Source organism: Spermophilus citellus (genome assembly GCF_964194105.1).
Source record: "Spermophilus citellus genome assembly, chromosome: 6".
In the NCBI taxonomy this organism is placed as follows: domain Eukaryota; kingdom Metazoa; phylum Chordata; class Mammalia; order Rodentia; family Sciuridae; genus Spermophilus; species Spermophilus citellus.
Window position 1 is genome coordinate 110,659,446 of NC_138187.1, and position 15,839 is coordinate 110,675,284.

General features: G+C 32.7%; 1 protein-coding gene across 14 annotated transcripts in view; it reads left to right on the top strand.

Moving 5' to 3' along the window:
* The window catches only part of CDC42BPA (CDC42 binding protein kinase alpha), a 327,214-nt gene that overhangs the window by 84,980 nt on the left and 226,395 nt on the right, over window positions 1–15,839 (top strand). For 13 of the 14 annotated variants that reach the window (XR_014022435.1, XM_081297456.1, XM_081297457.1 and 10 more), the window contains exons 3-4: window positions 6,073–6,156; window positions 10,684–10,779. Coding sequence is in view for 12 of the 14 variants with exons in the window: in XM_081297456.1 (XP_081153582.1) it covers window positions 6,073–6,156; window positions 10,684–10,779 (180 nt within the window). In the remaining 2 variants the exon portion in view is untranslated. Of the gene's footprint in view, window positions 1–6,072; window positions 6,157–8,380; window positions 8,414–10,683; window positions 10,780–15,839 lie in introns of those variants that run through there. The other variant, XM_081297454.1, reaches the window with a different exon arrangement.

The window sequence follows — 15,839 nt, forward strand, 5'->3', positions numbered from 1 at the left end:
TTTACTCTGGCTCTCCTAGGATTCATGGGAAAGTAAAAGAAGTTTGAAGTTATAGTGCATGATTCACCTTTGATGGTGCAGGTTGTTAGTCCATAAGGGCACACAGGTGTGGGCCTATTATATTTTTATAGTCATTGTTTCAAATGGTTGATGTCTGTGCTGTACCAGATTTTAAGTTTTGACTATTGCTCCTAATACCTCTGACTGTTTAGTAAATTCTTTGTGGTATTTTTAGTTTCATGTTAAAGAGACTTATTTTTTCCCCCATTTTTTGATAAAAATTTTGCACAGAAATTGATCACTCATAGAACAGTTTTTAAAAATACAGAACAATGATTTCCACAAATACTATAATCCCCATTAATATGTCAGAAGATATCAAAATTGTAGACATAACGAATGGGAAGAACTCTCAGTACCTATAGAACTGTTCATTATGACTATATTTATAGTTGTAAATTTTTTTTTTGTCTGTAACTATTCTTTATGATTATATTTACAGTTGAAAAGAACATGAGTTCTGTAATCAGATAACCAGGATACATATCCTGGTGGTATTACTTATTAATTATGAGACTATAAGTAATTTAAATTCTCTAAACTTAGTTTACTAATTTCTTAAGTGGGAATTTTAGAACCTACTCTAGATTGGTGTAAGGATTAAATGAGGTTGCACATGTAATTTCTTGACCCAGTATCATATGCAGAGTAAGCTTTCCAAAAATAAAAGTTAGTTTTGTTATTTTGTTATTATTAATGGAAAATGATGGTAGATGTTAAACAGGAGAGATACAAGGGAGACAATGACGTAAAACATTAAATGGTTAACAGTAATAAACAAAGATAATAAGGGCTAACTTGTAAAGTTGAGACTTTGAATGTCTGTTAAGAAGTAGCATGAACTGGAATAATCTGATACCTTCATAAATCATCATATACACGGTTGTATCTCTTTTACCCTAGTGACTTATTTTGAGTTTTGATATTGGTGTAGTAGTATACTTGCAGTTGAGAATATTGGTGTCTTATAGCTTTTCATGTATATGCACCCACAAAGATTAAAAACAATTCATTTATCCAACAAATGTTTATTGAGTACCTATTGATTCTCAGACACTAGGCATGTACTAGTGAACAAATGAGATAAAAATCCCTGTTCTCATAGAGCTTGTATTCTAGTGAATGAATAAACAATAAACAATAAACACAGTATATGAATACATAGTTCATTAATAGTGATAAAGAAGTAAAGGGGAAAAGGAAGCAAAGAAAAGGGATAGAAACTGTCAAGGGGTCATTTCAGTGTGGGAATGAGAGGACAGGCCATGTGTCTCTGTGGAGATAGAATTTTCCAGACCTAAGGGCTTGAGGTAGGATTGAGTAAAGTGACTATTTTGATTGGAGTAGATAAATTAGAGGGTGAGTAATATGAGGTCAAGGAGGTTGGAAGGCCCAAACATGTTGGCCTTATAGGTTATAGTAAGGACTTTGACTTTGACTTGGAGGGAGGTGGGAAACCACTGGAAGTTTGGGAGCAGGAGATTTTAACAGGATCTGTGGCTTCAGGATTGGTAATAAATTGTGGGGGGTAAGGGCAGAAGTAGAGAGGTAGGACAATTCAGGGAAGATATGATAATAGTTTGGAATGGGACAGAACAGAGAAGGTATGGTGAATTTGGACGTCAAAGACAGACTAAATTTGCAGAACTCCATGGCAACTATTTCTGCATATTGAAATCCTATTAGAGTAGTATGATCATTCTTAAGTTATAGGTTGTAACTATAAATGATGATACTTAAGTTGTGTTTAACAACCAATATGCATACATTTGTCAGATACTCATTATTTCTGAAGTGTGTACAGTTTTTCTAGCATCAGATTGCTTTTACTACAAAATGTTTAAAGGCATCTCTGAACATTAATGTTTACAAATATATCTTTATTTTATGTTAACTTTAAAATTTTCTAGTTAATTCTAAATATATTTTTCATTTTGATCATATTAAACTAGAAAGGACATTTTTTTTCCTCCCTTTTTGTAACACAAGGGATTGAACTCTGGGCCTAGTGCATGCTGGGCAACCACTCCACCACCCAAATATGTCTCTTGCCTTAAAGAAGGACATTTTAACATCCTGCCCTCTTACATGTCAGTTAGCCATGGTTTTTGAAAATATAGGACCTAAAGTTAGAGTTCTAAGAGAATCATCTTTTTCTTGGTTTTCTTCTGCTGAAATAAACGTGAAAATGTTTATAGTGTTAAAGGAGAAAAGCAAGGTCAGTGTTGTTTTATCACCTTGTAAATGTAATAATCATTTTTCATCATGTTATCTATTTGATAATTCAAGACTTTTATTTCTATATTGTTATTTTTCCACACCCATACACTTCATTCCAGAAAATTTTTTAGGTAGCTCATAAAATTGTTCTAAGATGGTTTTGCAAATATTTTTCGATATTTATATATGCAGCAGCCTGACATTATTGATTACCACATAGATGTGTAGAATGTGGCTTATGTTGGCCTTTATAAGTCATACTACAAAACCTCCATAATTAGTGGTCATTTCATGAGGTGTGGTATTCCATCCTATCCCATTCCATGTTTCACATTTTGCATATTTCATACAGAAGATACAGAAAGGGAAATAGAAATCATTTCTCCTAGAAATAGCTGATCATCTAATATATTTTGGTGCTTATATTTCTCTCTCTCTCTCTCTCTCTCTCTATATATATATATATATATATATATATGACATAGAAATTGATGGTATCTATTTTGTGTGTATGTAGAAAATCAAGTCACAGTCTGCTAACTTTAGCAAACTTCTTTCTTACATATAACATTGTGAGGTTTTCCCTGTCAGATACTGTTCTTCAATAATTTTCTTCAAGCATATGAATAATTTTCTACTCTCCTATGACATTTAGTCAGTTTCTTCTTATAGAATGTTTAAGGTGGTCCATTTCTACTATTGAAAACCACACTATGGTGAATTATTGTGGCCTTTTATTTGTATGTAAATATTTTAAATTCAGGGAATTTTGGCCTATATTTCTATGTATAAGTATGTTCTATAGGTATAAAATCATGGAAAGTTCAGTTGAAAAGATGGAAGTTTTTTTTTTTCTCTTCATATGCCATGGGACAGGTATACTGTTTGCCACATGCTTAGCACAGTGCTGACACATAATAGCTAATACTCACTGAACACTTAATGAAATACTAGACCCTGTGGTAAGTCCTTTGTGCTCATATTGATGATTTTAGTCTTTACTACAGTTATATAAAGTATGTATTGTTATTAACCTCATTATATTGACCCCAAAACCGAAGTTTTGAAAGGTTACATTTTTTGCCCAGATATATACAGTTAATGACAAAACTAGAACTCAAACCCTGTTTGAGTCTAAGTTCATGCTGCCGCACCCCTCTAAACAGATGCAATAAATTCTAGGTAAGTGTTTGTATGTTCAATAAATGCTAAGTGTCATCATCATTATTCCTACTGCATAGATGTATAACCCAGACATTGTTTTGGTTCCAGTATTTTTTGGATTTTGGAAAGATAATTTAGTTCATGTAATCATGTATGTTTTATGTAACACTCTCTTACAGTTTGGAGCAGTATTCCATTAGCAAATGTATTCATGTTTCTTCAGTGAAGCATGTTTTTCTTTATATTAAATGAGATAAAAAGTAAAAGATATTAATAGCCTGATGTCACCACATACTACCAAATGAGTTATGAAAAACTTTTAGAATTATGCTTAAGGGATTGTGGATTTATTTAAAAGTCTTAGTGTATGTGTGGCATTTCAACACTCCTTATATGTTAGTCGGTACTGCTACTACCAATGTTATCATTGATATTGCCTTTGGGTTCTTATTTACTCATATACATAGAAAACTGGTGAATTATGTAGGGTTAAGAGTACTTTTTCTCAGGTCATGACACGAAGAGGGGAAGATACCTAAGTGTTGGAGTCTTCTGACCTTTCTTCCCTACATCTGAGTAAAGGGCTTATGTGATAGCCTTTCACATCTAGTTTTCTGACTTAACTATAGGCTTGTCTAGCTTAATGCTTCTGTCCTGTCCATGTGCACTCCCAATTGTGCAACATTGATTTCAGAGTCTATGGAGTAGCTCACCTTGTGTTTTCACCCTTTCAGAGATTTTAGTAAGACAGTGCTATAAGTTTTTTCTTGCTTGTTATGTGTGAAGTGTGAACCTTTTGGGAGAACAATTTAACTGACCCATCATTTCTTCCAATAAGACCAGGTAGGACTAAAGACTCAAGTGATTGTATTTAAAATTGAAATACTTCCTCTTTTCCCCCCCCAGCATCTCAATTGATGAAAAACTGATTATAGTCATCATACTTTTAAAAACAATAACCAGGAAATGTTCATTATTATGCACTGATTTTAATCCTATCATATAAACTACTTTTATTGCAATCAGATTCAAATAAATTTATTAAATGCTCTTGATGTGCATAATTGCTATTGAGATGATGATGATGATGATGATTATTATTTTTGGTTGTGCTGGAAATTGAACCTAGGGCCTTGTGCATGCAAGGCAAGCACTCTATGATCTGAGCTATATCCCCAGACCAAGATTAATTTTTAAAAAGTTTTTCAGCTTGGATTTCAATCTGTTACCTATACTTGAAAATATCCCTTTGAACTGTTTAAAGATCTCTGTGTATGTTATTCTCTTCCGCATATTATTGTAGTATGTTAGCTTCCCACTACTGCAACAAAATACTTAAGATAATCCACTTACAAAGAGAAAAAGGTTTGTTGGGATTCATGGTTTTGGAGATTTCAGTCCATGATCAATATGCTCTGTTGCTTTGGGGTCTATGGTGGCAGCACATCATAGTGGGAAGCTCCTGGCAGAGTAAAACTGCTTACCTCATGGCTGGGACTTGAAAGGAGAGGTAAATGAGGCGAATGGGTTTCCACAAAGCCCTTTGAAGGCAAGTCCCAACAACTTAAAGACCTCCAACTAGTACCCACCTCTTTAAAACTTTTCACACTCTCCACAAATACTATGCTGAGGACCAAACCTTTACCAAATGGACCTTTGGGAGACAATTAAGATCCAAACACAGCAGGTATTATTTGTCTTCTTCACTCCTGCCTTTCAATAATTGAAAACATTGTCACTTAATATTTATCTTCCTTTTCTGTAGTTTAGCCTTAGCCCCATAAAAAATCCAACAGATTTGAAGGACCTTTAGAAATTGTCAAACTGAAACAGAAAGTTAGAAACAAATGTAACCAGTTTATTAAGTATGATAATGGGGTCCTATTTATTTGTATTTGGGAATTTTTTGATCCATAGGTGAAATATAAGGTACAGAAATATCTGTTTGCTTTTTGTGTTATTATTCGAATGGATGTGTAGAGTCTATAGTTTATAGACTATATAGACTGTTAGTCTTAATTGCTGTTGGAGGGGGAGAGGGAGAGGGAGGGGGGGAGAGGGGGGAGAGAGAGAGAGAGAGAGAGAGAGAGAGAGAGAGTGTGTGTGTGTGTGTGTGTGTGTGTGGTGTCTGTGGATTGGGGGTTGTGGCGTGTGAGTATGTGGAATGAAAAATAGGATCATTTTCAGTTTCTTTCATGTTTCTTGATCCCCATAGAACATATTTGTTTTGGCAGCTGGCATACCCTGTAGTATCATGTTGGAATTTGGCATGCGTTATTTAATAAAATCTATTACTTTCATGTTGTACATTTTGGTATATTTCTTAGTAACTGTAGATGTTGAGTTTAACTTCCAGGGCAGAAAACTTGGAAAGGAATATATAATTTATAATAACTAACTGATACAGTGTTCATAAGTACAGTTATTGGTTTGGTATATGTTCACTAATACACCTTTTTTTTTTTTACCTGACATTGTTTAATTTAGGATTTTAGATTTGAGCTGCATTAAAATAATTCATAATTGGCATTTATTTTTTTTACAGAGAGGAAAAAGGAAAATGGATGACTGGAAAGAAGTACTATATATGTCATATTTTAAAAGTTATATTTCCTTTATCTTTTCTAGGTCGCTGTAGTAAAACTAAAAAATGCAGATAAGGTATTTGCCATGAAAATTTTGAATAAATGGGAAATGCTGAAAAGAGCTGAGGTAAGAATCTTAATATAGGGTGTTTTCTCATTTTTACTGTTTTGAATCATGTTGTAGTAAAAATCTTTACACATGTATATTGCAGTAATTTTGTGAGCTTATCCATAGTGTGAATTCTTAATAAGATAACAGTAAAGCTATTAGTACATTTTTTCACTAACTCTGCTTGTGTGTGTTAAAGAGAAATGTCACAACAGAAGAAAATAGTACATGAGAAGTAGTCATGCTACCCAAGATATATATGCAATGTAAATTTTAAGAAAAAGAAAAGGGAGGGCGAGTATGAAGTCTTCTTAATAAGAAATATTGCTACTCCATATTTGCATATACCAAGATTGAAATGATTTTAGGATAAATTTTACATGAAGGGATTTTTCATTTTGTGTGACTTCTAGAACTTATCTACTTCTCAAATTAAACTCCTTGCCACTACAACTCTTGGGCATGGGGTTAGGGGATACATTTAAACCTTTTTTTTTTTTTTAAGTTGTGGATGGACTTTATTTTATTTATTTATATATAGTGCTGAGAATCGAACCCAGTGTCTCACACATGCTAGTCAAGCACTGTACCACTGAGTTACAACCCCAGCCCACATTTAAACTTTAATAGCTATTGTTTTAAACAAATTGTCTTCTATAAATGTTGGACCAGAATATCTTTATTTATTTAAATGTGCCGGTTTCTTAACAAGTTTGCTAATTATTCATGCTATCATATTCTCTCTTTATTATGTTAAACAACATTTTTACTGACAATTAAGTTAAAATGAAAAAATATCCTATTTGGCTTGATCATCAAACATATGGTAAAATGAGGGGGGGTCAGATATGTGATGATGCCATGCTGTATAAGATCTAATATTTGGATTTTATGAAATTTTTAATTTGAAATTCTACTTACTTATTTTTTGAAAATGAAAATTTTGACTTTTTCTTCATCAAATATTAGAGAAATTTTCAGTTATTATCCAGGATTTTTCTGTGATAATATTTTTTGAGTGAAGAAGTCTTTATTCCTAAAAAAATGAGAAACTAGTGGGTATAGACATCTCTTTTTGACATGATTTTCAAATATACATGCAATTTTGATGTGCTGTATAAGATTGATAATTTGATGAGACCCAAATATCCTGTTTTTACAGGAGCGAAATTTAAAAATATTTTGTTTAGTTTTTAAAAAAATATAATTGAAGTATACATTATTATAGCTTTAAACTATTTGAATCCTCACAAGACATTTATGAACCATAGATTATTCATACATCATGGTTTGGTTAGTACTGATCTAGAACAGGGTTTCTCAACAGGGATACTTTTTTGACATTTGGGGCTGGATAAGTCTTTGTTGTAGAAGCTCGCTTGTACATTTTAGGTCATTTAACAGCATCCTTGGCCTCTATCCACTAGATGCAAGTAGAATCCTCTCACCCAATTGTCATAACTAACTAGGAGAATGTGATATAGAAGCAAAAGAAGTAGGCTGTCTTTTTTACATTTAGACACTCAGCACCTGAAGCGTTTGAAGCCTTAGTAAGAATAGTTTCATAGCTAAATATTTGTAGATAAAATCATATGTCTTGGATTTTCTTTAAAAAGTTCATTGTTTCTGAACGTGTGTACTCAGGGAACTGAGGGGTGGTGGTGAGTGAGTGAGTGTGTAATGAAACAAGATTCACCAACAAAGTAATTGCTGAAATCGAACCATGGTACATTGGGAAGAAGGGATTGTTGCATTCGTCTTTCTACTGTTGTTATGTTTGAAATTTAGTGTCATAGTTTATTGTATGTTTTTTATTTTTATTTATTTATTTATTTATTTATTTATTTATTTATTTATTTTAAAGAGAGAGAGAGAGAGAGAGAGAGAGAGAGAGAGAGAGAGAGAGAGAGAATTTTATTTATTTTTTAGTTTTTTCCAGTGGACACAACATCTTTGTTTGTATGTGGTGCTGAGGATCGAACCCGGGCCGCACGCATGCCAGGCGAGCGCGCTACCACTTGAGCCACATCTCCAGCCCCTGTTTTTTATTTTTAAATATTGCTTTTTACTGAACAGTTTAGCATATTTGAAGTTCTATTTAGTTTGAAATCAATCAAACGAAATAATGGTTATTAGAATCTAGCTGGAATGCCTAAAAAATTAAAAAAATTAGTTTTTTCTTTGTATATGGATATAATATCTTTATTTTATCTATGTATTTTTCTTTTTATGTGGTGCTGAGGATCGAACCCAGTGCCTCAGGTCTGCAAGGCAAGTGCCCTACTACTGAGCCACAGCCCTAGCCCCCTAAAATTTTTTGATGTCTGTCATTGTGAGTTCATACCAGGAGAAGTCCTTCTCTTAGGCCCTAACAACTTTCAGAACCTTTCTACCATGCCAGTAGTAAGCCATAACTTCAGATCAGTTCAGTTATAAAATAGGACTTACTGGTAAATAGGTCATGCAATTCTGTTTTCTTCCTAACGTGAATTAATACATACTGTTATAGATTTTAATAACATAATTAACAGGTTAAATTGCCCATTTCAGTTGGTTTAAACTTTATTTGTTTGGGTGTTCTCTGTTGTTGCCATTTAATGCCTGGCTTTGGAAATGCTATTTGTCCAAATAAAATTTATGGGTATATATTGGCAATATTTGGGCTAATTGGATCACAGTGTTATAGATTGTTTTCTGTATCATGACTATTTATCTTGTGAGAAATAATAACTTGGCACCTACTACAAGTAGACATGCTCTGTGATGATATTTGCAGTGTGTATGCAATATGGTACAGCCATTCAGAAAACTTAGGCTGGGTTATATGTACTAAGATCAAAAGATGTTCAAATATATTATTATTTAGGAAAAATAAGCAACTTAGAGAGCAATGTGATTTCATTTCTATAAAGAAAAATAAGATGGGAGAGGTGGGATACTACATGAATATAAAATGTGTCTGTATGCATGTGTGTATGCATGTGCATGTGTGTAGGCTTCTGTATTTGCAGGAATTTTCTGAGTATGCTTAATGGTAGTGACTTGTGAACACAATTGGAAATTGAAATTGTGGGGGCATTATTTAGGAGACTTTTACTTTCTATTTTACCTCTCATTTCTTTTTTAAGTTTCTGTTATAGTATTTTTTGTTTTCTTTTTAATTAAAAAATTAAAGATTTTGTATAATAGAATTATAATGTATTACATAAATTGTTTTTTATTTTTAATCATATAATTCTCAGATTCTCTAGGATATATTTTGATAGTAGTGGAAATTTATTCTCAGAATAAATTAAAACTTCAACAAATAAATATGAAAAAACCCAATTCATTAGAGAAAATGTGCAAAAAAGGACATTCAAAGTAAACATTCAAAGAGAAAGTTAAGGTAGCAAGTAAGTGTGTATATATGTGTATATGTATATATATAAAGTTATTCATCAGCACCTGTAATTAGGAATATGTTAGTTAAAAGAACAATGAGACATAATTTGACAGCCATCATAGGCAACCACTTAATTTTAATATTGGCAAGTACATTTGAGGATGTGAGGAAAAGGGACTTTTGTATGCTGGGGTACAGTGGTAATTAATATAGAAAATTGCTATTTTTGGCAAAGTTGAAATTTGCTATATCTAATGTTTTTACTTCTAAGTGTATACTGTAGAGAAACTTATACAAATATACTCATTACAGCCTTGTTATAATGCAAAATTGGAAATGATATATATTTCCATAATTGGGGGTTGCCTAAATAAATTTCATAGCAGATAAAAAGGGAAACAGTAATTCTGGAGAAAGAAGTAATCAACTTGCAAAAGGATAGATAAAATTATAACATAATTTTTAAAAATAATCCAGTTTTGTTGTTTATGGACACACACACACACACACACACACACACACACACACATATATATGGTCAAAACATGATTGGTAGTCTGTACATTGTCTTCATTTTCTTGCTTACGTGAGGGAAGAAAGGAGAGGAATGGGAAGAAGTAGGAAGACTATAACTTTGTCTTATTTCTTTGAAAAGACCAGAAATAAATGTGGCAAAATAAATGCATTTATGTTATCTAAATAATATTGTAACCTGTGGTTCTTAATTATTCCGTTCATTTTATGATTGTTTTAAACTATGACAATATTTTTTTTTTAAAGAGAGAGAGAGAGAGAGAGAGGGAGAGAGAGAGAGAGAGAGAGAATTTTTAATATTTATTTTTTAGTTCTCGGCGGACACAACATCCTTGTTGGTATGTGGTGCTGAGGATCGAACCCGGGCCGCACGCATGCCAGGCGAGCGCGCTACCGCTTGAGCCACATCCCCAGCCCCTGACAATATTTTTGATATAAAATATTTTCTTAAGTATTCTAGTAGCTCAGTTGCTGTTTTGAAACAGTGATTTGTTGAAAGCCATATATTGAAAATATTCCTTTCCAGAATAGAAATAGTATAATAAGCATATTAAGCTGTTGTTTGCATAATTTGTATCCTAGTTTTACCTAAAGTGTTGTCTAAAATTTTTTTCTTTCCTTTCCAGACAGCATGTTTTCGTGAAGAACGGGATGTGTTAGTGAATGGAGACAATAAATGGATTACAACTTTGCACTATGCTTTCCAGGATGACAATAACTTAGTAAGAATTTTTTTATGTGTTTTTGATCCTTATTAATTTTTTGTTGACAGAATTTAGCATTAATTTCTGTTGAGCATTATTTAAATGTAGATTTTAAATAGAAAAATTACTGCATTTCAGGTATAAGTTGAACACTTGGTATGAAAATTTTTTCTCTCAGTGATATGATACCTGTCCATTGAAATTATTTATACTTTTAAGTAAGGAAGTCAAAACTTTATACAAATTTTTAAAATTTCTGTCAGTTAAATTCTATAAAAGTGTTCAGGATTTTTCTTTCATGATTTTCCCACTATTTTATTTATGGTGTTCTGTTGCTTTTAAAATTCTACATATTTTTCTTATTTCTTTTTTTTAAAATTTTTTTAGTTGCCAGTGGATTTTTCACTGTACACTGTATTTGTTTATTGATATGTGGTGCTGAGGATCAAATCCAGGCCTCATACATGCTAGGCAAGTGCTCTATCCCTGAGCCACAACCCCGGTCCCTAAAATTTTACATATTTTTCAAGTGGCCATGTGCTCCACTAAGTAGAGCTACATTTTTATTGACTTGAAGTGCTTTACAAAAGTTGGGAGTTTGGAGGTCAATCAAACTATTAGAGGCTTTACAATTGAGAATAAATAAAAAGAAGAGAGAAACAATAAGATTAAATCTACTACAATTAAGTATTTAACTCCTTGGCTTGCTATTCAGAGCTTTTCATTTCTGACCTCAATTTTTATTTCCAGGTTTATTTTTTAGCATGCATGTGTTGAGATCCTGCTATGTGCCAATCAGTGAAACTGGGATATAAAAATTAAAAGGATATTTTTCACTCATTTGATGAATATTTATTGTATGTATGCTACATATTGGGCACTATTCCCTAGATTCTGGAGATGTGGTAGTGAGTAAGACAGAGGATCTTTTTTCTTACTGTTCTTATATTCACATTAGGAGAACCACATGATAAATCTAAAATCAAATAAATAATATTTTCAGATTACTTCAATTGATGAAAATATTGCATTTATTCAAAGGTATGATGAGTCTGTGAAGATTATTCTCAGACACATATGAATTAGCTAAACCAAGAAGAAGTAAAAGAGGTAGAAAGGCTTGGTGAACAAAAGCCCTCTCTGAGATTGGGAAGTAGCTTATTACATCTGAATTGATGGAAAGATGGAATTAGAGGTGGGAGGATGAGGAAGTTACATCATGTAGGTACCTGATATGTTTTGCTAACCAAATTAGACTTTTTTTGGGATGGGCCGTACTGTGGATTGAACTCAGGGGCACTCACCCACTGAGCCACATCCCCAACCCTATTTTGTATTTTATTTAGAGACAGTCTCACACTGAGTTGCTTATTAGCACCTCACTGTTGCTGAGGCTGGCTTTGAACTCACGATCTTCCTACCTCAGCCTCCCAAGCTGCTGGGATTGCAAGCATGTGCCACTGCACCCAGCCAAATTAGACTATTACTACCATGTTTTTTAGTAGGTGTGTGTGCATACACATACTTGTATTTTGTCATGAAACTCTAGTGTGTGTGGTTTAAAAAAAAAATGACATTATACCTGAAAGCCAAGACAGTAAAGTCTATAGTAGTGGAACTGCCCTTACTGATCTCGTGCCTTCCTCCTTCATTTATTGTTATTTAGAGAACACTCATAGCAAAGTTTGAAAACTGCTGTTTTAGTACTGTAGAAAGGTTTATGGCAGGAAAGGACAAGGATTGTCTGAGGCATGAGAGGAAGGCTAGTGTGATTAGAATAGAGTAGCTAGGGGTGAGAGAGGAATATATTCCTGGGGAAAGGTGTACAGCTAGGGGGGAGAGGCTTCCAATGTATAGGTCATGCCTGAGGATTAGATTTTATTCTAATTTCAAGGAGAGTAGGATAATCAGTTTTACATTTTACATGGAACATTCTGGCAACTTATGAATTTCAGGGGCAAAACTAGAGACAAGGAGATTAGGAGAGTTTTATAATATTCATATGAGAGATAATGAGAGCTTGAATACAGGTGGTAATTGATCTATATATTGTCTACAGATTTCAGTGACACAGGTAAAGTAATATTTGATAACATTTTGAGTGCTATACATATTGCTGTATCATATTTTATTATTTACTAATAGTGCACACCTGTCATGTCAAGATAAGGAAAGAAGAGTGGTCTTCATGTATTCCTTTGAGGCACAGGGAGCAGGAATTAATATTTTAATGAATTAAATGGCAAAGCATTATATTCATTATGCAATCATGCAATGCTATGGCTATACTAATAGAATATAATAAATATCTTCATTGTTGGAGTAAACACTCATCACTACCTTCCCAATTCATAGGAAAGTAGTCATCAGAAAATGTACAAAATTTAAGACAGAATATCTACCATAGCATAATTTCTTCACAAAAATAGAAAACGAAAATGAATCTATAACCATAGTAAGTTTCTGAGTAGTTCTTTTGTTAGCCAAGTAAAGAAAGCCATTTTTATCAGTGTTGAGTTATCTAATTCCTGCTTGATTGCAACAGCCAAAGAAATGTGTTCAGGGAAAATAAACTCAAGACCCTGAGCCACTTGTCGAGAATAATCTCTTGAAGAATTGAGCATATTGTGAGCAAGTCAGTGGTTGAATTTAAAACAAGGGAAATTTTTTTTTCTCCCTTATTGTATAAAGTACCTACATAATATGCTTGATTTTTGCCTCTTAGCTTGCCAAACCAGTAGTATTTTACTGTCTGGCCTTTTATAAAAAATGTTGGCCAACTCTTGTTTTTTATAACATTAAATACAAGGATCAAACAAGAGTATTAACTCTAGTTGTATATAACATTAAATACAAGGATCAAACTGAGTATTGCTTATAAAACATAAAAACAAATGTGCTTACAAGACAGAGATGGGGAATCCAAGAAGAAAACTAATGGAAATGGTCAGAGTAAGAAAGAAGATCAAGATACTGTGCCATGGAAACTGAAGACAGGACAGTAGGGTTGGGGGTGTAATTCCTTGGTAGAGCACATACCTAGTATGTGTGAGGCGTAGAGTTCCCCAGTACCACAAAGTTTAAAAAAAAAGTGGAGGAAATGGTTAATAATGTTTTAAATACAGCATCTGGCAAAATAAATAAATAAATAAATAAATAAATAAATAAATAAAAAAATAAATAAATAAATAAATAAATAAATAACGGCAGGGCTGGAAATACTGTACTCTTCCACAGATACTGCATTTCAGCCCCAATGGAATATCCTCTATTCTTGAGCAGTCTCTATACTTGTCTACATTTTGCCTTTAATACTGGTCCCTTTTCTCTTCCTCTGCTCCTGTTGAAGTCCATCTAATGCTTCAAAATTAAGCTCAAATTCTATGTCTTAAAATAGCCAATTCCAGAATTTTCAGTGGGAATCCACCTTTTTATCTTATTTTAGCTTTGTATTTTAAGTATTGCTCTTTCATGACTAATATAGTATCTCTGATTTTTTGGTAGAACTTTAGAAGAAATTAAGTGGCATGAGTTCTACTATCTTTAGCTAAAATAAAATTGAAGGTTTATGTAACTCTGTAATGATCATAGGGTTTATCTGATTTCAGACCGGATCCAGGTGTTCAAACTTTATTATTGCCACCCTTCCTTTTTATATCCTTACATGCTTATAGAGTGTAATTATGTGTTTGAAATAGTAGGTTGTGACCCATTAGTGGCTCATAAAATCAATTTAGTGGGTTATAAGCAGTGTTTAAAAATTAAATAAAAAAGAAAATGACAGAGTTCATGGCGATTAGTAAGAATAAATATTGTTTTGTGACACGTATTTCTTTTTTTTTTTTTTTAAAGGGAGAGAGAGAGAGAGAGAGAGAGAGAGAGAGAGAGAGAGAGAGAGAGAGAATTTATTTATTTATTTTAGTTCTCGGCGGACACAACATCTTTGTTGGTATGTGGTGCTGAGGATCGAACCCAGGCCGCACGCATGCCAGGCAAGCGCGCTACGGCTTGAGCCACATCCCCAGCCCACGTATTTCTTTTATAATGTATTGAATCATCATATAAACCATCTAAATTATTGTGGGTTATAGTTGAAATTGTTTAAAAGTGGTAGGATAGAGCTTAACAGTGTGTCAGTTGCTCAGTTGTTGAATGATGTTTGAATTGGAACTAAATCCGTTATACTAAAATAATTATGTAAAATTTCAGGGATGAATGTGTCATGCAGATAAAATCTGCATAGATTTGTCAGCAGAATTCATACGAGTAAATTAAACACTTCCAATAATTTTGCTTTGCAAAATCATAGCGTTTAGTATGAGAATATTAAAAAATTTTCAGATAATGCAGACTGAAATCTCCTGTAACTGTTTTTTGGTTGTAGACAGATGTAATACTATAGATTTATGCATTGCTGAAAAATTTGCACTTTGTTATAAATATGGAAATAAGTATAAAAGTTTATGGAGAAATAAAGTGATCATGTACTAGTTTTTTTTTTACAGCCAAATTTGTAAAATATTGATGAGAAAAAAATCATAAACTATCTTTTTATCTTTTTGTATCCTGAGTTAGTGGATTTGTAGACTCTTTGCATTTGACATTAGGATTAACATTTTTTTCCAGAGACATTTATCCAAGAGAAATAGTTTATTATGTCATTAGTTACATTAAAATAATATTAATTATATTAAAATAAGTTATGTAATATTTGGAAGAGTACTGAAACACTCTAATAATCAAATCTTGTGTAATTTGTCCATTTTTCTTTTGGGGAAGCTTTGCCTTATATTAATCTTAAGAGTCAGAAGTCTTTGTCATCACATTCTGAACATTTTATAAAACATTAGAAGATAAAAATCAATTAAAAAGATGCATACATATAGTTTCAGGTACCAAAAAGGAAATTTTATTAAACACAGTTATTTTCCATAGTAACTTTTAATCCTGGTAGCTGATAAGTAGCTAAATAAATAACATGATTTATAGTGCTGTTGTGGTAGATAACTTTTTTGACTTTCATTTTCTACCTGCTTAGTTACCACTGTAACCAGCTTAGGAAGAAATATTTACACCTA